The following is a 23,851-nucleotide window of genomic DNA, read 5'->3' on the forward strand; positions in this document are numbered from 1 at the left end:
CGATAATTTATTATTATACGTTCCCCTCCCCCCAAAAAAAAAAAAAAATTACTATATGCATAAATTTATATAAATATATATATATATATATATACAATATATTATTTAATTTTCATCTTTTTTATTAAAATTAAAATACTGAATAATGTTGTCGTTCTATAAGAAATAATATATACAACATTATACATATATATAATTATATTATTTTTTTTTTTTTTTTTGATTTAATTTTATATTGTAGGAGAAATATGTATAAATAAAATAATTTTCCTATAAAATAAATTGATTATATAAAAAATTATATATTTATTTTAAATAATATATGCTACAATTTGAATAAAATAAAAAAAAAAAAAAAAGATGAATGATGATAATACGTTAGCTTTATTATATGAAGGAATTAATTTAATTTTCAATAAATGGTAAGATTTTAAATGCTGTTTTAAAAGAATTAGTATTATATAATTTTATATACTCTATATAAATGATTATATATATATATATATATATATATATATATATATATATTTATTTATTTATATTTATATATACCATATTATATTTTTTTTTTTTTTTTTTTTTTTATTGAAGGACCATACTACGTTTAGCTGTTACAAACAACTGGGGAGGAATAAACTCAGAAGAAAAGAAAAAAAAATTAATTGATTATGTTCACAACTTTGTTACAAGTAATGATAAAATAAAATAATAAAATAATATAATCTGTGTCTCTTATATATTTCATAAATTCTTTTTATTACGAAATATTTTAACTTTATTTCTTTCTCAAGATAATAATGCAAAGAATAAATTGTGTGATTATTTAAGAGACGAAATGAGCGTTCTTTTTAATGTTGATATTGAAGATGACAGCGATGTAAGGAAAAGAAAAGAAATAAAATAATAATAATAAAAAGTATATAAATAAATAAATATATATATATATTATTATGTGTCTATATATATAATAGTATTATGTTTTTTATTTTATTTTTTTTTTATTTGTTAGATTGAAATTGCAGATTTAATACTCGATCTTTATCAGAATTTAAAAAAAAAGAATTATGATATTCTAGAAAAAATTAAAAACATACAAGTATATGATATATCTTGTTCACAAGAAAAAAATTTAATTCAGACATATGAAAACGAAGACGAAGAAAATATGGATGATGACTATTCTTCCTCAAGTGATAATGAATATTCAAATGAGGAATCATCAGACAAAGAATAAATATAAAAAAAAAAAAAAAAAAAAAAGAATCATAACTAAATGAATTCATTTTTAAAAGAGCACATTTTCTTTTTTTAATATAAAAAATTAAAAAGTATAAATATTATATATATATGTATATTTTTATATATATATATTATAATTTCATATTATTTACATTTTATGTTTTTATTTAATTTTTTTCTTTTTATTATATTTATTTATTTTTTTGTTTCTTTTACTTTAAATATCATTTCTTGTTATTCTTTTTATATTTTATAAAACAATTCATATAATCTATTCATAAATATTATGTAAAGATACTTATAAAAGGCTTTTAAAAATATAAAAATAATAAAATTAAATGTTATATATATATATATATATATATATTATATATGTATTTTTTTTTTTTTAAATAATTCTCTTCGCCTTTTAAATTGTAATGAATGAAAATTATTTTTTAAAGGCTTGCTCAAAAATTTTTTTTTTTTTTTTTTTTTTTTTTTTTTTTTTTTTTTTTTTTTCCCCTCTCCATATTATATTACTACACATAAATTAATAATATCCTCTTTTTTAAAAATATAAAAATAATACACATATGTTTATATTATCATATTATATTTTTTTGGTGTGTCAGTTGAGATACACATCATATTAATAATACTTAATATGAAAATATTTTATTTTATTATTATTTTGTTATTTATTTATTTTTTTTTTTTTTTTGAATAACACATAGCTTACTACATTTATGAATATATTTAATATTACAATGTAACTTTTGAGCATTTTTTCAAATTTAAAAGATTAGTATGAAATACAAAAAAAAAAAAAAAAATGTACGAATTAAATAATAAAAATGATGATAACGATAAAAATATAAATTCATTTGTAAATAAGGATGATATAAAGTATAAGAATTATATAGATGATGAAGATATAAAACAAAATATAAAAAGAGAAAAAGAAAAAAAAGATCACCACGATATTTTTAAAATTAATGATATAAAACATTTAGATCATGTAAATAATACAACTAATGAGGATACAAAAAATATAATAGAATATTCAATATGTAATCAAAACGAGACGCATAACGAACAAAATAATAATAATAATAATAATAATAATGAGGATGAGGATGATAATATTTATACATTAGTTTCCTCATCAAACGAAGGAGGTTCCAAAAATATTCAGATGTCTAGAAATAAGATATATGAGAATTCTCTAGATCAAATAAATAATTCTGAGCTCATTAAAGAAAATAATGTAAACGAATATAGTGCTGATTATCCTTTTAATGAACATAATAATATGAACGAGGGTCATTCTAAAAATTATAAAAATGAAACATCCTTTGATAAGGATAATAATACAAATGAAAATATATTACAGATAAAACATGATAATAAAAATGATTATGTAAATAATCTTGAAGAATATAATTTACAAGACAATGATAATATAAAAAATGAAGAAAATATATATATACATAATAATGATAATCAAAATTATGATATTCATAATTATCATATGAATAATAAAAAGAAACATAATAAAGTTAATAATTTCAGTGAGAAAGAAAAAATTCTTGAACTTCATAAAAATGATAAAGTTACAAATATAATTATTTACAAACGCATGTATCAATCCTTCATCCTTTTAAAAAAAGAATATAGAGATTTAATTGATGAACATAAAAAAAAAATAAATATCAACAAAAAATTAAATTATGAATTTAATAGTTTAAAAAATAATAGTTATTATTCAAACTTTTTTTTTAAAAACGATTCAGATAATCTATTTGATGATTTGGCACTAGGAATAAGCAATATATTCAAATGGATGGATATAGATAATAAAATTATTCAAACAAATTTTAATAAAGACAAAAAAGAAAAGAAAACTGGTAAGGATGATGATGATAATAATAATAATGATTGTTTGGATGATAATAATAATAATGATTGTGTTGATGATAATAATAATAATGATTGTGTTGATGATAATAATAATGATTGTGTTGATCATAATAATAATAATCCTGTTGATGATAATAATAATAATCCTGTTGATGATAATGATAATAATAATAATAAGTGTGTTGATGAGGATAATAAAAATTGTGATAATTTAAAAAATAGTCCCTTTCATAAGAATTCCATTATTAATGAACAAACGACACATGATATACATTCAATCGAAAATCATGATGATACTTCAAATGTAGAAATAGAAGAAAAAAAAGGAAAACTACATTTTAATCCTTCTCAAAATGGTGTGGATACTATTATTAGCATGACTGATAATCATGATAATATAAGTGATGATGAAAATAAAGAAGAGCTTAATAAGAAAAAAAATGAATTAAATATTTTAAATGAAAATAATAAAGGAGAAATATATTCAAAGGATAAATCCATAGATGATGAGCTTATAAGCAATACATTATTAAATAAAGACAATTGTGAAATAATAAGTAATAGTAATAATAATAAAAATGATAATATTAAAAATAATAATATTAAAAATAATAACAATAATAATTATAACATACAATATAAGGAAGATAAAAACAATGATCAAGAGGTAAATAATAAAACAACAATAATTATTAAACAAACAAAAGAAGATATACTCAATAACTTAACACATACATCAAATAAAATTCAAAAGTCCTCACAAAATTATCCATTTGATAAAAAAGAAAATATATTATTCAAAAATAATAAAGGAATAAAAGAAAAAGAAATTATAAATGATAAAATCAAAAAAGGATGTATCCTTCAAAATATCAAAATAAAAGAAGGAATAATTCATAATAAAAATAATACATTTTATGATTATAGAACAAAACGAAATTCGTATCTATGGCAAAGAGATAATGTAATTAGAAAAAAAAATGTCAAATATTATAACTCTCCTAATAAATTAGAATATAAAACAAAATGTAATTATAATCATAAAAAAGGTTATCAACCATTGAAATTAAATAAAAATTCCTTAAAAGAAAATATTATTGATTATATTAAAAAAAGATTACATAATAGAAATAAATACGAGAATAATATAAATCATATAAAGAAAAACAACCAAAATGAAAATAATCTAATACCTCATAGCTTAAACAAAATTAATCAAAACATAAATATACCTAATCAAAATATTAAATCAGATACACAAAATATAAATACAATTTCAGATAATATAGAAGACAATACATTCCTATTAAATTGGGATATTTACAAAAAAACAAATAATCAATATAATCAATTCACAAAATCAATTTTCCATATTTGTAGTTATAAAGAAAATGAATATATTCCAATAAATGTAAATAATTTCTTCTTGAACAATAAGAAAATAAATACAACTGCCGATTTAAGCTTGAAATGTTTGAAAAAAAATATGGAATTTATATTAAGGAAAAAACAAAACAAAGTAATAAGTAATATTAACAAAAATGTAAATGATAAAAATAATCTAATTCTTAATCATATCAAAAATGTGCATGAACCTGTCACATTAAAAAACACATCATCTATAATTCTGAAAAAGAAAAGGTGTCAAAAAAAGTCCTCTTCTTTATTTAATAAATATAATACTCATATGATAAATAAGAAATTGAAGTACTGTGTAAAATACAGCCATAATGATATTTCCAAATGTGTTATCAAACAAAAACACTGGAGAAATGTTATATATAAAACAAACAAGGAAAAAAAGGAAATATTTTATTTTCTTCTTAAAAAAATAATAATTTATTTTGAGAAGAAAAAAAAAAAAGGAAACATACTAAAAACATATAAACTAAAATTAGTTCAAAATAACGAAAATTATATTTATATATATTTATTTCAAATTAGAAAATATCAAAAAATGGCTAGCGATATTTTTCTTTTAACTGAAAAAAGTTCCTTGCCTGTTCAGAAAAAATATTCCATGTTCAGGAAAAATCAAAAAAAAAAAAAAAAATATGAACAAACCAGCAAACATGATGAATCTGAATGTGAAGAAAAATATGAAGCCGATGGAAATAAATTGAAAAGAAATGTATTTCAATTATATATGAATGAGCATAAGAAATATAGTGTTTCAATTGAGAAAAATGATATAATGGAACAAAATAAAAACATGGATAATATCAACAACAACAATGAAAATAATAATAATAATAATAATAATAATGATGATGATGATAGTAATATTCACACACCGAATGTAGTAAATGATACACTAATAGATAAAAATGTCAAATGCATGGATACAATAGAAAATAATAAATTACAAACAAAAGATTTAACAACCCAATTTGAAGATATGCTTAAACAACATATAGTGACTCTGAACCTTTTAGATAAGAAAATTGATATTATAAAAAAGGATCCACCAGAAGAAAAAAATAATCATAATAATGTTGATGATAATAATAATTCTGATGATAATGAAGATGCTGTTATTATAATAGGAATGAAGATAATTTTAAATGATAAATATCTATTAATTTTGGTTGATGCCTTAAACAGTATAGAATATAATGTAAAGAAATGGTTGGATTTACATGAAGAAATATTAATGTCTCATATTAAAGAGAATTTAAATATTTCTAATTTTTTTAAATATTATAATATAAATTTATATACTTTTTTTGTTAATTTTTTGAATAATGTAGAAAATTATATTGAAGAATTCCCTTTTTATTTTTCAATATTATTTGAAGACATGTTTCCTTTTTCACTTTCATAAAAAAAAAATAAAAATAAATAAATATATATATATATATATATATATATATATATATTTGTGCATTTTTGATCATATAAAATTTACATTAAGTTTCATTTGTTAATATTTAATTTAAGCCACATATATATGTGTGAGCACATAATGTTCTTATAAAAAACCTGAAAACTGAATTAACTCATTTTATTTTTTAAAGATTTTTTTGGTCTAGGCACTTAAATGCATACATAAAAAAATAAAATAAAATAAAATAAAATAAATATGTAGAATAGAATACTACTATTTATTTAATATTGTAGAACAATCTTATAAAAATATAAATAGGTCTGTCTTATTTGATATATTATTTGTTATATGTCATATATATATATATATATATATATATATTTTTTTATTTTATTTTAATATATAAATATTTGATCTAATTCTTACGCGAATTTATATATGAACCGAATATATTATTTATTAAGGACAAGAAAAAAAAATAAAAAATAAAATAATATTTAACATGAAATATATTTTACTTTTTTATACTTTGTTTATTTTCTTTTACAACATACCATATGATTATCTCGAAAAGAAAAAATATATCGCTTGCTTCGATAGCGTGACACAAAACGATGAAGTAGACATTTTTTATAATAGTCCTTCCAGAATTCAAGGAGAAAAAAGAAAACATAGAATATTATATGGACTTTTAAGAAAAGGTAGAAAAAGGAAAAGAAGAAGAAATAAAAGTAGCAGAAGAAATCGACCACAAACTAGGAAAAATAAAAATAAAAGGAAGAAGATGAAAAAGAAAAATGAAAAACTAGCGAAAAGGAGAAGAAGAAAAGAAAGGAACAGAAAAAAAAAACAACTAAAAAAAGAAAAACGAAGAAGAAAAAAAAAAGAAAAGAAACAAAAAAAAGAAATGAAAAAGAAAGAAAAGAAAGAAAGAAAAAGAAGAAAAGAAGAAGAAAAATTAAATTTGAAATCACAAGAAAATAACAATTCAGTTAATCAAAATAAATTTAATAACAATAATAATAACAATAATGATGATGATGATAATGAAGATGACCATGAAAAAGATATGGATGGAGTAAATAATCAAAATGATAATTATGACAATACACAAAATAATATAAATATTAAAAATGGAAAAGTACCAATAAATAATAATAATGATAATATGGAATCATCTAATCAAAATAATAATACAACAAATATACAAAAAAATAATAAAAATAATAAAAATAATGAATATTCAAATGCATATGAAGAACATAAAAACTACCCACTCAACACATATAATAATGATATACATACAAAAGTTATTGACCTCGATAAATTACAACATACATCCAAAACAGAAATTATAGAAAAGCTTAATCGGGCTATAGAAATGTTACAATAAAAAAAATAAAAATAATAAATAAAAATTAAAATATAAACAAATATAAAATAAATAAATATAAATATATATATATATATATATATATATTTTGTTGAATGAGGTTTTAAAATTTTTATTCTTTGATAATAATATATATATATATATATATATATAATATATATATGAATCAATTTTTTTTTTTATATTTTTTTAAATTTTATTAAGCTCTAAAAATTTTTGAAATATAAACATTGCGTTCTCGTAATTCCATTTCCTTTTTTTTTTTTTTTTTTTTTTTTTTACAAACGTATTAAAAAAAAAATATATGTATTATTATATAATATATATATAAATAAATATATGTATGTTGAATATATTACAACTATATAATAATAATATAAATAAAATATATATATATATATATATATACATATTATTTCTTATAGGATATTATATATTATTCATATATATGATTATATATATAATAATATATTTGTGTATATAATAATTATTTAATAGTAATTGATTAAATATAAATCTCAAACCCTTTCTATAATTTTCTTATTTACAACAAGATAATATTTTTTTTATAAAAAATTAAAAGAAAAATATAAAACCCACATAAATGTATATAAAAATATTATATATATATATATTATATGTTGTAAAACGACGTAAATAAAAATATTAAATGTAATATTTGAATAATATACATAAAATATATATATTTTTTATATTATATATATAATCATTTTTTTACTATTATAAAAAAAAAATATTATAGTTTCTATAACATATATTATATATATATAATATATAAAACATTATATATAAATATATTGTGATGTAAACCACAATATCGTTATATATAATTATATCAATAATTTTATATATATTTTTTTGAGTTTCTTAAATATTAATATATATATATATATATATATATTTATTTATTTATTTATTTATTTATATTTATTTATTCTTATATTTTATTTTTTAATTTTTTTGTATGATGCGAGGGAGCTATAATGGATGATAAAAAGAAACATCACAAGAAAAAGAAAGTAGGTAAGAAGAGCAAAAAAAAGAAAATCAACAAAAATGGAAACAATAAGAAATATCATAAAGCTTTCGCATTTAGTGGAGGTATAAAAAGTGCCCATAGAAGAAAACAACATTTATTTGAATTAGAAGAGAAAAAGTTAAGAGTCCAAAAAATATTTAAAGAAGGTAATAAAAGTAGTCCTTTAATTGTAGTAATTCAAGGTGCTAAAGGTGTTGGTAAAAGTACTTTATTAAAAAGTTTAATAAAATATTATGTAGGAATAACAATAAATGATATTAAAGGACCTATATCAATTTTTACCAAGAATTTAAAAAGATATACATTTATTGAAGTTAATGATGATATATTACATATGATAGATGTCGCAAAAATAGCTGATATATGTATACTTGTTATTGATGGAAGTTTTGGAATTGAATTAGAAACTCTAGAATTTTTAAATATTTTATATACTCATGGATTACCTAAAGTTTTAGGTGTTGTCACTCATTTAGATAAATTTAAAGATAGTAAAAGCATAAGAAAAAGAAAAAAAAAACTAAATAAAAGATACTCAGAAGAATTAGTAGAAGGATCCAAACTATTTTTTCTAAGCGGTATACAAAATAATAGATATAATAAAACAGAAATAAGAAATTTATGTAAATTCTTATCAGTTATTAAAAAACCAATAATTTCGTGGAGAGAACAACATGGATATATATTAGGATTAAAATTGGATGTAGACGATCTTTTAATTAATAATCAAATTGAATCTCAAAAAAATAACATACAAAATGAACACATTCATGGTGAACATATTTATGGTGCAAATTATGATGATGAAGAAAAAGAAAAAAAAATCACCAACTTCTTAAAAAATTGTGATGATAAAATTAATGTATCTATTGAAGGTTATGTATATGGAAGTAAAATATATAAAAATCAAAAAGTACACATTCCTAATATTGGAGATGTTGAAATTGATAATATACAAATCTTACAAGAACCTTTTAAATTAGATGAACAAAAAAAAAACCCTAATATTTATGCTCCCATGTCAGATGTAGGAAATCTAACATTTGATTTTGATAATATGTATATTCATATACCAAAGAATAAAGTCAATTTTACTAGAGACGAACTATTGTTGCCTGACCAAGGAGAGGGAACAATTTCGGGGGGTCACATCAAAGAAAAGGAAGATAATACGATTCAAGATAGTGATGGTGGTGGTGATGATGATGGTGATGTAGGTGATGACGATGATGTAGATGATGATGATGATGTAGGTGATGACGATGATGTAGATGATGACGATGATGTAGATGATGACGATGATGATAACGACTATGATGATGATGACGATGATGATGAGAACCACAATAAAGATAAATCCTCTAGTCATAATAACCAAAGTAAGGATAAAGAAAAATATATTACAGATAGCATAAAAATGATAAGGGAATTACAAAAATCGAATGGTGTTTTTTCAAAACAACAAAAAGACAATTTGATGCTTTTTAATGAAACAAATGAAAATAAGGACCCATCCAATATAAGGAGAAAAGCCCCATCTAATGTGTACATAAGTGAAAAACAAAAAAAGAAAAAACAACAAGATAATTATGTGAATGAAAAGGCAGAAGAATATAATAAATTGGAATCAATTCTTTATGAAAAAAAAAATAATGACGATGAATATTATTGTGCAAATAATGTAATCATCTCTTCTGATGATGAAAAAGAAGAAAACGATGCTTCATTTAGAGAGTTTTATAGAAAGTATGGATTAAAAGGTGATATGTCGGATGAGGGTGGAAATGATGATATAAATATGTATAATGGTCAAGAAAACGAGGAGAAATTAAAAGATGCCTATGATAAGCTGCTTAATGGGGGAGAAGACGAAGATGACTATGATGATGAAAGTGATGGTGAAGAAAATGATGATGATGAAGAAAATGATGATGAAGAAAATGATGATGAAGAAAATGATGACGAAGAAAATGATGATGATGAAGAAAATGATGATGATGAAGAAAATGATGATGAAGAAAATGATGATGAAGAAAATGATGATGAAGAAAATGATGATGATCAAAATGATGATGATGATGATGATAATAATAATAATAATAATAATAATAGTAAAGAATTAAAAAATAAAAATACTTTGGATCATAACAAAACCAAAATGAACCATATGCAAGCACACGACATGGCAGACATTTTATCCTTTGATAACAAAATTAGCCTGGACACCTTTATATACGACTTTAGCTACATTAAGAGAAAAAATAATTTACTATATTTTAGAGGGGATGTTATAAATGTAATAAAGAGAGAAGAAAGAAAATTAGTGCAGTCATCCCATTTGAAAGAATATGAAGAATCGTTTTATTTTTTAAAAAATATATTAAGCACAGATATTGTTGAAAATAATAAAGGTGAATATTACAGTTACATGAATGAAGAGAATTATTATTATGATGAGTTAGATACATTTAGGGGTGATGAGGAAGACGTTTTTATTTTTAATAATCTGTCTATATCTATGTATGATATAGTAGATAGCAATGTAGTGGATAATTTCTTTTCACGTTATGATAGTGTGTATAGGATGTTTTTTAAGAATCGCAAGAGAGGAGATATGGAGGTAAACGAAGAAGGAGATGATAACAACAGTGATAACAACATTGATGATGATAATAACAATAGTGATAACAACATTGATGATGATAATAACAATAGTGATAACAACAGTAGTGATGATAATAACAACAGTGATAACAATAACAGTGATGATAACAACAACAGTGATGATAACAACAACAGTGATGATATCAACAATAGTGATGATAATAATAACAATATGAAAGGTAAGGGTATAGGTAACACATTCGACGAACCGGATATAAAAGAAAACTTAAAAAAGTTAAAGGAAGAAAAATTGATTGAAAAAGAAAAATTTAAAGAAACTGAAAAAATCGGTGTTTTAAATAATGGATATGGTTCATCAGTAAATATAGGAGAATATGTACGTATTGAAATTAATATAGAAAAAAAAAAGCTAGCTATATTAAAAAATAATTTAATAATATGTGGTGGTATACAAACATATGAAGAAAAAGATTCACTAATACATTGTAGAATAAAAAAGCATAGATGGTTTCCAAAATTATTAAGATCTAATGACCCTTTAATATTTTCAGTAGGTTGGAGAAGATATCAAAGTATACCTATATATTCAATAAGTGAAAGAAATAATGTAAGATTAAGATATTTAAAATATACTACTGAACACATGCATTGTAATTGTACTTTTTTTGGACCATTAGCTAGTGTAAATAGTGGTATCTTAGCATTATATAATTATAAAAAGGTTCCATTTTATCGTATATGTATTAATGGTTTAATAATAGAAACAAATAATAATTTAAATATTATGAAGAAATTAAAATTAATAGGTGAACCATATAAAATATTTAAAAATACAGCATTTGTAAAAAATATGTTTAATTCTGATTTAGAAGTTTGTAAATTTCTTAATTGCCCTGTTGTTACACCTAGTGGTATTAAAGGTTTAATAAAAAATAAAATAAATAATAATGGTGATTTCAGATGTACTTTTGCAGATAAAATTCGAATGAGTGATATTGTTATATTAAAATTATATGTAAATGTAAAAATAAAGAAATTTTATTATTTCGATATTGAAAATAAAATTAAATCTATTAATGAATTAAGATATATTTATAATATTTATGTTAATCATAATAATAATTATAGATCTATGCCATTCAGACATTTTTATCATACAAAAATTCAAATCAAATCAAAATTATTAAAAGATTTACCTTTCAAATCGAAACCAAAATTATTTAAAAAATTACAAAATCATTCAAATATAAACAACAAACAACAAACTACTCTTATTAATAAGAAAAATAAAAAAACAGATCAAATTAATTTTAGTGCTCTACCTAATCCTAAACTTGCTGCCAAATGGTATCAAATGCTACATACAATTAAAAAAAATATTATAGATCAAAAAAAACAAAAATCACAATTATCATATCACAAAAAGTTAAAGGAAAAATTAAAAATACAACAAACCAAGAGTAAAGTTGTAAAACAAAGGAAAAAAATATCATACAAAAAGGGTAGAAAATAATAATTAACATAAAAAGAAAAACATTAAACGAAACCATATATATATATATATATATATATATATATATATATATATTGTATCATTTAATATACTTTTAATCATATTTGTCTTTTTATAATTCATCTTCTATTTTTTACCATATGAAAAATTATTTCCCAAACATTTATTGTGAATTTTTTTTTTTGTTAAATTTGTATCTATATAAATAAATATATATACATATAAAAATATATACATATAAAAATATATACATATAAAAATATATACATATATACATATATATGTTTACATGAAATACATCAGTTAAGATTATTTTAATTCATATATAAATATTTTTAATACCAACTTGTTCATTTTTTTAAATCATATAAAATAAAATAAAAAATTAAAATACATCTAGCATTAATTCAAAAAGGGAAACTTTACAACTATAACTACATATATATATATATATATATATATATATATATATATATATATATATATATTTATATATGTATATATTTTATGTGTGTAAAAAATATTCACCTTAACACAAAATAAGTTCACTTATCTTTTTAATAGTTTAAATATATATATTATTATATATATGCGAAAAAAAAATTATATAAAAAGAACTATCCTTTATATACATATATTTATATATATATAAATATATTTATATATATATATATATTTACCATAAAAGTTTTGATTAGGAATATATTTTATTATATATATAATTTTGAATTCTTTATTTTAAAATGGAATTTTATTTTGGTTTATTTTATTTTATTTTTTTTTTTTTTTTGTAATAATACATTACGGTAATATGTATATGTTTCTTTTCATATAAAAAATGAAATAAACCAAAAAAAAAAAAAAAAAAAAAATAAAATAAAATAAAATAAAAAAATAAAAAAATCCATCTTTTAAAAAATATATTATTATATATTTATTTATATATTATATTTATTTATTTCCTTTTATTTTTTATGAAATAATATACACATATATATATATAATATATAACATATTTTTTTTTATTTGGGAAAAAAAATTAATCAAAATACATTTTTATCATATAATCAATCTGTTGTCCTTTAAAAAAAAAAAAAAAAAAAATATACAATATTAGCACATATTTTGCAAAAAAATAAAAATTGAGAGTGTGTAATAAAGATTAATATAATTATATGTATATAAGGTTTCAAATTTTATGGTAATTAATATCTTTTTTTTTTCCTTTTTTTTTTTTTTTTTTCATCCTTTTATATATACTCCTTAATTTTATTATAATATATAAATAAATAAATATATATATAAAATATATTTATATATATATATAATATATATATTATATGTATTCATAATTTTTTCTTGTTAATATATTTTTTAATTAATTTTTTACATAATATTTATATTAACACAAAATAAAATGGCTTATTATTTATCAAATTTAAATAATAATGAGAAATATGAAACTAACCAAAATTATAATTCTACAAAAGTATTTAATTCTAAACTAGTTTTATTAGGTTATTAGAATGAATAATCATAAAACGTTTATTTTATCACCCATATATAAATTCAAGTTTTTTTTATTTTATTAATATATTATATATATGTATATAATTATATATAATTATATATTTTCTGATCATTTCCAATAATAATTCTTTATATATATATATATATATTCAAAATATTATTTATATTATTACATATATATTTATTTATAGGAGATACATCTGTTGGAAAATCTTGTATCGTTGTAAGATTTGCTAAAAATGAATTTTATGAATATCAAGAATCAACAATTGGTGGTAAAAAAAAAAAAAAAAAAAATTTTATATATGTCCATAATATATATTTATATTTTTATATGTATATGAAGATAAATTATTTTATTTCTTATTCTTTTTTACATTATGTATAAGAAATATATTAGATATAAGTATTAAAATGTGCCAACTATTAAATTGTTCATATATATTTATTTATATATATATATATTTTTATATTTCGAAGCTGCTTTTATGACCCAGTTAATTGATATTGGTGAACGCACGATTAAATTTGAAATATGGGACACAGCAGGGTATTATAAAAAAAAAAATAATAATAAAAAAAATAATAATAATAATAATAATAATAAATAATAAATAAATAAATGAATATAAAAATATTAAAGTGACTGTTAATCAATATTTTCATTTTCTACAAAATTATTATAACACAATTTTAATTGTCTTAAATTTTTTTATTATAGACAAGAACGTTATAGAAGTTTAGCTCCGATGTATTACAGGTATATAATATATTCTTTATTCATTCATATCTTATTATTAAAGACGTAAATATATATTTATATTTTTTAGCATTCATGTTAATAAAATACAATTCATTTTTTTAATATTTCAACCTTTTTAGAGGTGCATCGGCAGCCGTTATAGTTTATGATATAACAAATAAAAAATCCTTTGAAGGAGCTAAAGGATGGATCCATGAATTAAAATCAGTACACTCAAATGATATTATTATAGGTTAATAAAAAATAAAATATATCTATATATATATATATATATTTATGCATGTCAATCTAAAATTACTTATATGTAATGAATTATTTTATTTTTTCCCTGTATCTAATTATAATTACAGCTCTAGCGGGTAATAAAAATGACTTGGAAGAACACAGAGCTGTAGATCGAGAAGTAATACAATAAATAAATATATACATATATATATATAATATGTTAATAGATATAACAATATGCCTTAATATTTCATATATAAATTTTACACATTTTGAAAAATAAAATGTATGAATTATACAGAAATATATGAACAGTTCATGCAAAATATTTATATTTTTTTTTTTTTTTTTTTACTAATTTTTTAGCTAGCCGAATCTTTTGCAAATAGTAATAATATTTTGTTTATTGAAACATCAGCAAAAACTGGACAAAACGTTAACGAATTGTTCTTAAGAATAGGTTAATATGAAAAGAATTATATAAATTTTTTTCCTTTTTTTTAATGATTTTTTTGATATATTTAATTTTTTTTTTTTTTTACATATTTATATAGCTAAAAAATTACCTCTTCATAAGAAAGAACAAGAAAAATGCCCAGCTATTCAGGTTTACCATATGAAATAAATAAAAAATATATATGCATATATATATATATATATATATATATATATTTGTATATATTCTTAAATAAATATATTTTTATATATACCTTTTAAACTTATTCAGATAAATAATACTGAAGAAACCAAAAAAAAATGTTGTTGATGGATGGATAATAAAAACCTTTACCTTTCTATTTATATTTTGATAAAGATATACACATATTATGTTTTAGTTTACAAAGAAAAAGAAAAAAAGATCAAAGGAAATATACAAGTATTATATTATATATATATATATATATATATATATATATATATGTATATGTGAATATGTACATATATTTTTATATCTTATTTAAAAATGTTCAAATGATTTATGTGTACATAAAATTATTTTTTAATTATAAATATTAGTGTATATATATATAATAATATATAATTTTTATTTTATTATTATTTATATGACACTAAATAAATTATTTTAAAAGTCATATTCTTTTCAATTATTAAATATCGGTATTACACACATTTATATATATTTAAAATGTATAGTTGTTTATATATATAAATTCATTTTTTTATGCTTTCATATATTCTTTAGAAATATCTATTTTTGTTGTTAAGCTATAAATATATATATATTTTTGTATTAGATTATTATATTTTTATTTTCTCTTTCTTTTTTTTTTTTTTTTTTTTTTTTTTTTTTTTTTTTTTTTTTTTTTTTTTTTTTTTTTTTTTTTTTTTTTTTTTTTTTTTTTTTTTTTTTTTTTTTTTGTTGTTTTTGTAATATAGTATTTATTATTTTATTTTATATTATATTATATTATTTATTTATTTTTTTTTTTTACAAAGTTTTATGCTTTTTCTATTATATGCCCATTAATGTGTTATATAAGGTTTATATATATTTATATATGTAATTATTAAATTCTTTTATAATTATGATAGTTTACAATTTCTAATATCTTTAAATAAAGAAAATTATTTACACTTAGAAATATATGTATATATTTACTAGGACGACATAAAAAAATAATATATATATATATATATATATATAATTTTTTCTTTTCTTTTTTTTTTGTGTCATATTTTTCTGACATTTAATTATCAATCTTTTAAAAAAAATATATAATAAATATTAAAATAAAATAAACATAAATGAATAATAAAATGGGAAATAACTCCAAAATAAATTAATAATAATAATATATATATATATTCACATATATTTATTTTTATGTTAAATATATTTGTGAAAAGGTGTATAAATGAAAATGTTTACGTGAAAAAATATGAACCTTATTTTATTTTTTTTTTTCTTTCATATAAGATTTGTTTATGTATACATGATATTTTTTCATGTATTTAATGGTGATTTGAAGTTAATATTTTATGTGTTAAATTAATATATATATATATATATATATTTATAATGGCATAAATATATGCACAGAAAAAAAAAAAAAAAATTATATCAATTTCGAAAGGATGCATTTTGTTCATGCGTTTATTCGTTATGTTATAATTATTTATTTTATCAAATGGAATGGATATAATTTCCATATATTAAAAAGACAATGTTTTAAAGATGATGAGAATATTAAAGAGAGAAGTGTCAGAAAATGTAAAAAAAATAATTGCAGTAATATGTATCATTCAATTGTATATATAAAAAATAAAAGAGGGGTAAGGGGAGAAGAACAAAAAAAAAAAAAAATAATAAATAATAAATATCTATACCTTCTTAATAATTTCATCGATATAAATAAAGATAAAACTTATTTATCTACATCATTAAATAGAAAATATTTTAAAAATCAAAAGAACGATGCTCACAAAATTTGTAAAAATAAAATAGAGGATTACAAAACAATTAATCTATATATGAACAAGATTGAAGAGGAATCAAAGGAAGAGAAACAAAATGAAGAAGATATATTAAATAAGGACAATATAAATAATAAACCCATTTATATAAATAATAATAATAATAATAATGATATATTTTATGATAAGTTTAATACAAAACAATATGAAAAAATAATAAAAAAGAAAAATATTCATTCTATATTATTATGTGGAGGCATAGGAAAAAGAACTGAATTGATAGGTCCTAAACAATTTTTAAAATTAAATGATATACCTCTTTTTATATATTCATTTAATTTATTTATAAAATGTAATTTAATCAAATCTCTTACTTTAGTATGTGATAAAAAACATTTTGCATCTATCATCCAAAGTATAAATGTATATAATAAACTTCTTTTAAAAAGAAAAATCATAAACTCCTTTTTAAAAAATGTAAACGATAAATTAAATGTTAATATGAAGGAATATCATGAAAATGAAGAAGACAATATAAAAGAATTCAATTCACAAAAAATAAATATAGAAGACAGTCATTTTAATGATGCTAGTAATATAACAGATTATATAAATAAAAATACATACATTATATATGATAATGAAAAAAATAAATGCATTCTAGATATGAAGGAACTATTAAATGATTTGTCAAAAGGTATTAGGATAAGAAAAAAACATGAAAAAAATGAAAAACATATAATTAGAATAAAACCAAAACATATTAATATCAATAGATATAAATTATTAAAAATTGTAGAAAGTGGAAAGGAACGATTAGATTCTTTTTTAAATGCTATGAAATCAATAGATATAGAATTAAATAGTCAAACATATATTTACGAATTATTAAAAAAATATAACGAAGAGAAAAATGAAAAGAATGATAATATATTATACGAATTTGAAAATATTAATATAAACAATTGTAATAAAAATCATAATTCAAATAATGATAATATAGAAAATAATAATATTAAAAAGAAGAAGAAAAAAAAAATAAATGTAACAAATATTTTAATACATGATGGTGCTCGTCCTTTCTTATCAGAATTTGATTTCTTTAATTTAATTTATTATTCCACTGTCGATAAAAATGTTATATTAGGTTCAAAAGCGACAGATACTATAAAATTGATACAACATGAAGAAGAAAATAAAAAAAAGACAACTAGCCATTTTATTAAAAAAACTATAGACAGAGACACTATATTCCAAGCACAAACACCACAAATATTTGATAGTAAAACGTTGCATAATAATATATTGGAATATATACTTCCAAATAAAAATAATGAAAAAAATATAAAACAAAAAATAAATATAAATATTATAAATAATAATAATCATTCTAACAGTGAAGAACAAAATAGTAAACAATTTACAGATACCTCTTCTTTATATGAATATTTTAATAAATCCAAAAAAAAAAAAAAAATTTTTGTGTTACAATCTAATTTTCCTAATTTTAAAGTAACTACACCAGAAGATGTTTTACATTCATTTTTTCTTATGAAATATATTTATAATTATAAATTTATTGATATAGAACAAAGTATATTTAAAGATGAATATATAAATTCGCATTCAACTTATATATTAAAAAAGCAGTTTAATAATTTCTTTTTCTATGATGCTTTAAATGAAAAACAAAAAATACTTTATCACAAATTTTATTACATTTCAAAATGATATGATAAATTATGTAATATAATATATTATATTATATATACATCGTATTCTCAAATTCGAGATCCTTGTATATATTTCTCTCTTTTTTTTTTTTTTTTTTTATATATTTTTAAAAAGATATATTTTCAGCCTTTAGGTATATATGATATTGCCCATTCAGGCATCACATATAATATATATAAATATATATATATATATATATATATTTATTTATTTATTATTATTTTTTTTTTTGTTGTTCTTAATCATTAATTAATATGTACATATATATATAATTTTGTAAATATTATATTTTTTATATTTTCTCTTTTTTTTTTTTTTTTTGGTCACCTTAAAAAGACAAACCATATATAAATTTTTAATGTATAAAAAAAAATATATTAAATGAGTCGTATAACATATTAAGAATAAATTTGTTATATATACAAGGCATATTATATATATATATATATATATATATATATATATATATTATAAGTATTTCCTTTTGATTATACCAATAAATAAAATGTATATATAATATTTATTAACTCGTTACCCTTTTTTTTTTTTTTTTTTTTTTTTTTTTTTTTTTTTTTTTTTTTTTTTTTTTTTTTTTTTTTTTTTTTTTTTTTTTTTTTTTTTTTTTTTTTTTTTTTTTTTTTATTATATTTCCTTATTCTCACCTGTGATTATCAATTTTTATTTTCAGAAGAATAATAAATTAGAAGCACTTTTATTTTTTTTTCCTTTTTAAAAAAAAAAAAAAAAAAAGAGAGAAAATTTAATTATTGTGTATACGGAATATATTAATTATATGATATCATTAAATATATACAAATAACATTATATAATAAATTAAGGAATACACACAAGAAAAAAATAAGAAGAAATATATTATTATAATATATATATGTAATATTTAAAAACACCTAATTAAGAAAGTGTATATATATATATAAAAGAATATAATATAATATATTTTAATATAATAAAATTCAGAATAAAAAAAAAATATATTTTTATCACATTCTAATTTTTTATACATAAATTTTTGTATATATATATATATTTTTATATTTATTTTCACAAGTATCACAAAGTATAAAAACATGAGCAGAAAAAATCAAACTATGATAAGGAACCCTAATCCTCGAAGTAAAAGAAATGAATTAAATGAAGAACAAAAATTAGAAATTAAGGAAGCCTTTGATTTATTTGATACAAACGGCACTGGTAAATAATAAATGAGCAAATAAATATATATATATATATATATATATATATATATATATATTTATGATACCTTATTAAAATATCAACAATAAAATCATTTAATGTTGTCCATGTTCTTATAATTTTTTTTTTTTTTATTTTAGGAAGAATTGATGCAAAAGAATTAAAAGTTGCAATGAGAGCTTTAGGATTTGAACCAAAAAAAGAAGATGTAAATTTAAAAAAAAAAATAAAAAATATATTTATATATATATATATATATATATATAGACACACATAATGTTTATCAAATTATATAGTGTAAAAAAATTATTTGTATATCATATTACATACAATTAATGAATATTATAAAATAAAATAATAGTTAAAATATAAAAACCAAGAAATTTTTTTTTTTTATTATTTCCTTAAAATATATAATATAATATAATTTTATTAAATCCATGTTTATGTTTTACATTTTATATATTTCTTTTATTTAAGATAAGGAAAATAATATCTGATGTTGATAAAGATGGATCTGGCACAATTGACTTTAATGACTTTTTAGACATTATGACAATAAAAATGGTAATACATTAAAAATAACAAAATGTAGTATACACATTTATGTATACATATATGTATATTATATTTTATTAGAGTGAAAGAGATCCTAAGGAGGAAATACTAAAAGCTTTCCGCTTATTTGATGATGATGAAACTGGAAAAATATCCTTCAAAGTATTAATTCAATTATTATATTAAATATATCAAATTGGCTCTTTTATTTATTTATTTATTTATATTTATATTTTTTTTTTTTTTTTTTTTTTTTTTTTTTTTTTTTCATTTTAGCTAGCCAAAATATAACTAGCTATTTTTTATATTATTATTATTTTTATTTTTTTTTTTTTTTTTGTATAGAATTTAAAACGTGTAGCAAAAGAACTTGGAGAGAATATTACTGATGAGGAAATTCAAGAAGTAAAAGAGGAAAAAAAATATATATATATATATATATATATATATATATATCATGTATATAATTTTTTTCTACAACAGATGATAGACGAAGCAGACAGGGATGGCGATGGAGAAATTAATGAAGAAGAATTTATGAGAATTATGAAAAAGACCAACTTATTTTAAATATATATATATATATATATATATATATATATATTTTTTTTTTTTTATTTATTGTTATGCATCTTACTACTTATATAATAATAAAGTGTGAATAATAATAATTTACAAAAAAAACAAAAAAATAAAAAAAATTAATGTTTTATTCTTTTAATAAATATTTTATTAATAAACATTTTCCCTTTTGAAAAATAAAAAAATAAAAAAATAAAAAAATAAAAAAATATGTATGTATTAATATATATATATATATATATATATATATTTATTTATGTGTAATTTCCTTATTATAGTATTGCTAATTTTATGAATAGATTTACTATTCCTATTTCTTTTCCTTGTCAAATTTAATTTCATCTCCAATGTGAATTCTTTTTTTTTTTTTTTTGAATTGCTTTTTCCTTGGGTAAGAAAATTGTTCAGGAGCATTTTCTTCGATTTGATTAATTCTGGCATCTAGTTTATCTAGTAATGTTTCATCAAATATTAATAAATTTTCATAAATCTTTTTAATTATTTTGAGATATTCTAATTTTAAATCATATAGTATTAGTTGTATACTTATAGAGAAGTCTACAAATAAATGAATATCTCTTATTTTTAAGAAGGCAAAAGACCAAATAATTTTTACAAGAACATCATTTCTATCTTTTGAATATATATAATTTTTATTTTGAATTAAATACCTAATATAAGGAATTAATAAAATGAATAATTCTTTAATATATGGCTCGTTATGTTTAATCTTTGCAAGACTATATATTAATTTATATAACATAATATTTGATAATGTATTAATACTAAATTTGGATTTGTTATTATCCTCATTATTATTACAAGAAGATTTTATTTTGTTTTTCAAATTATTATTATGATCAAATTTACTGTTTTTAAGGTCAATATTATATATATCGTTTTCTCTAAAGGATCCATTCATCATAATACAATTACTATTATAATAATAATTATTATTATTATTATTGTTGATGTTGTTATTTTTGATGTTTTTATTTTTGATCTGTTCGTTCATGTAGGGGCTACCATTTTTGGGTGTTACAACTATGTATGTATCATTATCATTTCCTTTATTTTGTAAAAAGTTTCCTTTTGCGTTTTTTTTCTTTTCTTTATTATTTTCAATACTTTTAATATAAATAGGTTTTTTTTTTTTATCATCATTACGTATAATATCAAATGAAATTTTTAATTTATTGGTTACTTTTTTTTCAAAGTGTTTAATATTTTTATTTTCTTTTATAACATTAAATATTATATAATTTAAAAATTGATATAGATTGTCTTGATTATTTTTAAAATTACAATTAAGAATTGCAATATTATATATAATATCCGTTAAATAATATAAAGAAAAATAATTTAAATGGTTATGTATGATATTTCCAAATAATATTTCTATGCTATTTCTATCTCTTAATTCTGCATATTTATTAAAGAAAAAAAATATATTTTGTGGTTCGAAATTTAATATATTCTTTAGAATTTTATCATTTGATTCTTTATATAATGAAGATGATAATTTTATTTTATTTCTATCTTTTAATTCTTTATCAAATTCTTTATTTTTTTTATTTTTAATAAAATAATTTAAAAAAAGGGTACAGTCATAGATATTGAATTTTTCAATATTACTATTTTTTATGATATTTAATAAGTTTAAATTATTCTCACAATTATTCTTCTCATTAACTTCTTCATAAAATACAGACTTTTTATAAGCCCGACTATTACATTTATGACTAAAATATTTATTATTACAAAGATATATACGATTATTATATTTATTTCTACAATCATATATATTATTATAATATATAGGACTTAAACATTTATTTCCACAAGGATATATATCACTATCACTTTTTATATTTACATTTTTTTTATGTATTTTTATTTTCTTATACATATCATTTCCATATTCTTTCTCCACAATTCCTTCTTGCCCATATTTATATTTCATAAAACTAAAAAATTTTCTTCTTTGTACTCTTATAAAATATAAAATAATCACATTATATTGCTTCCTTGATTTTATCATGATAAGGATGTCAATTACTCAAAGGAAGTAATATCAAAAATATATATATATATATATATATATATATATATATAAACATTAAATCATGAGGTCATTTGTCGAAAAAAATAAATATATATTTTTTTTTATTATTAGGATGATTTTTATATATATTTACAATGTAACACACATAAAATATTACATAAATATAAATATAAATATAAATATA

At 18.2% G+C, this 23,851-nt stretch overlaps 8 protein-coding genes across 8 annotated transcripts; 7 read left to right on the forward strand and 1 right to left on the reverse strand.

The window, feature by feature from the left end:
- Positions 1–360: 360 nt before the first annotated feature.
- On the forward strand, positions 361–1,234 carry PGSY75_0106400 (putative pre-rRNA-processing protein TSR2; the record flags this gene model as incomplete). Its single annotated transcript, XM_018783619.1, has 4 exons — positions 361–422; positions 592–689; positions 792–877; positions 1,010–1,234. 4 exons carry the CDS (start codon positions 361–363, stop codon positions 1,232–1,234), a joined length of 471 nt encoding a protein of 156 aa, XP_018643903.1.
- Positions 1,235–2,053: 819 nt separating this feature from the next.
- PGSY75_0106500 (hypothetical protein) lies at positions 2,054–5,965 on the forward strand (the record flags this gene model as incomplete). The annotated part of the gene is made up of 1 exon (XM_018783620.1): positions 2,054–5,965. The coding sequence occupies one exon, from the start codon at positions 2,054–2,056 to the stop codon at positions 5,963–5,965; it is 3,912 nt and encodes a 1,303-aa protein (XP_018643904.1).
- Positions 5,966–6,470: 505 nt separating this feature from the next.
- On the forward strand, positions 6,471–7,361 carry PGSY75_0106600 (hypothetical protein; the record flags this gene model as incomplete). The annotated part of the gene is made up of 1 exon (XM_018783621.1): positions 6,471–7,361. The coding sequence occupies one exon, from the start codon at positions 6,471–6,473 to the stop codon at positions 7,359–7,361; it is 891 nt and encodes a 296-aa protein (XP_018643905.1).
- Positions 7,362–8,365: 1,004 nt separating this feature from the next.
- On the forward strand, positions 8,366–12,559 carry PGSY75_0106700 (small ribosomal subunit assembling AARP2 protein; the record flags this gene model as incomplete). Its single annotated transcript, XM_018783622.1, has 1 exon — positions 8,366–12,559. One exon carries the CDS (start codon positions 8,366–8,368, stop codon positions 12,557–12,559), a length of 4,194 nt encoding a protein of 1,397 aa, XP_018643906.1.
- A 1,417-nt stretch (positions 12,560–13,976) lies between these two features.
- PGSY75_0106800 (ras-related protein Rab-5C) lies at positions 13,977–15,843 on the forward strand (the record flags this gene model as incomplete). The annotated part of the gene is made up of 9 exons (XM_018783623.1): positions 13,977–14,076; positions 14,281–14,364; positions 14,570–14,639; positions 14,811–14,849; positions 14,972–15,084; positions 15,203–15,255; positions 15,444–15,537; positions 15,632–15,684; positions 15,805–15,843. The coding sequence occupies 9 exons, from the start codon at positions 13,977–13,979 to the stop codon at positions 15,841–15,843; spliced, it is 645 nt and encodes a 214-aa protein (XP_018643907.1).
- Positions 15,844–17,174: 1,331 nt separating this feature from the next.
- PGSY75_0106900 (putative 2-C-methyl-D-erythritol 4-phosphate cytidylyltransferase) lies at positions 17,175–19,244 on the forward strand (the record flags this gene model as incomplete). Its single annotated transcript, XM_018783624.1, has 1 exon — positions 17,175–19,244. One exon carries the CDS (start codon positions 17,175–17,177, stop codon positions 19,242–19,244), a length of 2,070 nt encoding a protein of 689 aa, XP_018643908.1.
- Positions 19,245–20,335: 1,091 nt separating this feature from the next.
- PGSY75_0107000 (centrin-1) lies at positions 20,336–21,590 on the forward strand (the record flags this gene model as incomplete). Its single annotated transcript, XM_018783625.1, has 6 exons — positions 20,336–20,459; positions 20,603–20,670; positions 20,943–21,029; positions 21,102–21,182; positions 21,366–21,425; positions 21,504–21,590. 6 exons carry the CDS (start codon positions 20,336–20,338, stop codon positions 21,588–21,590), a joined length of 507 nt encoding a protein of 168 aa, XP_018643909.1.
- Positions 21,591–21,912: 322 nt separating this feature from the next.
- On the reverse strand, positions 21,913–23,643 carry PGSY75_0107100 (hypothetical protein; the record flags this gene model as incomplete). Its single annotated transcript, XM_018783626.1, has 1 exon — positions 21,913–23,643. One exon carries the CDS (start codon positions 23,641–23,643, stop codon positions 21,913–21,915), a length of 1,731 nt encoding a protein of 576 aa, XP_018643910.1.
- Between the last annotated feature and the right edge of the window lie 208 nt (positions 23,644–23,851).

The sequence above is a fragment of the Plasmodium gaboni genome, chromosome 1 (genome assembly GCF_001602025.1).
Source record: "Plasmodium gaboni strain SY75 chromosome 1, whole genome shotgun sequence".
NCBI lineage: Eukaryota > Apicomplexa > Aconoidasida > Haemosporida > Plasmodiidae > Plasmodium > Plasmodium gaboni.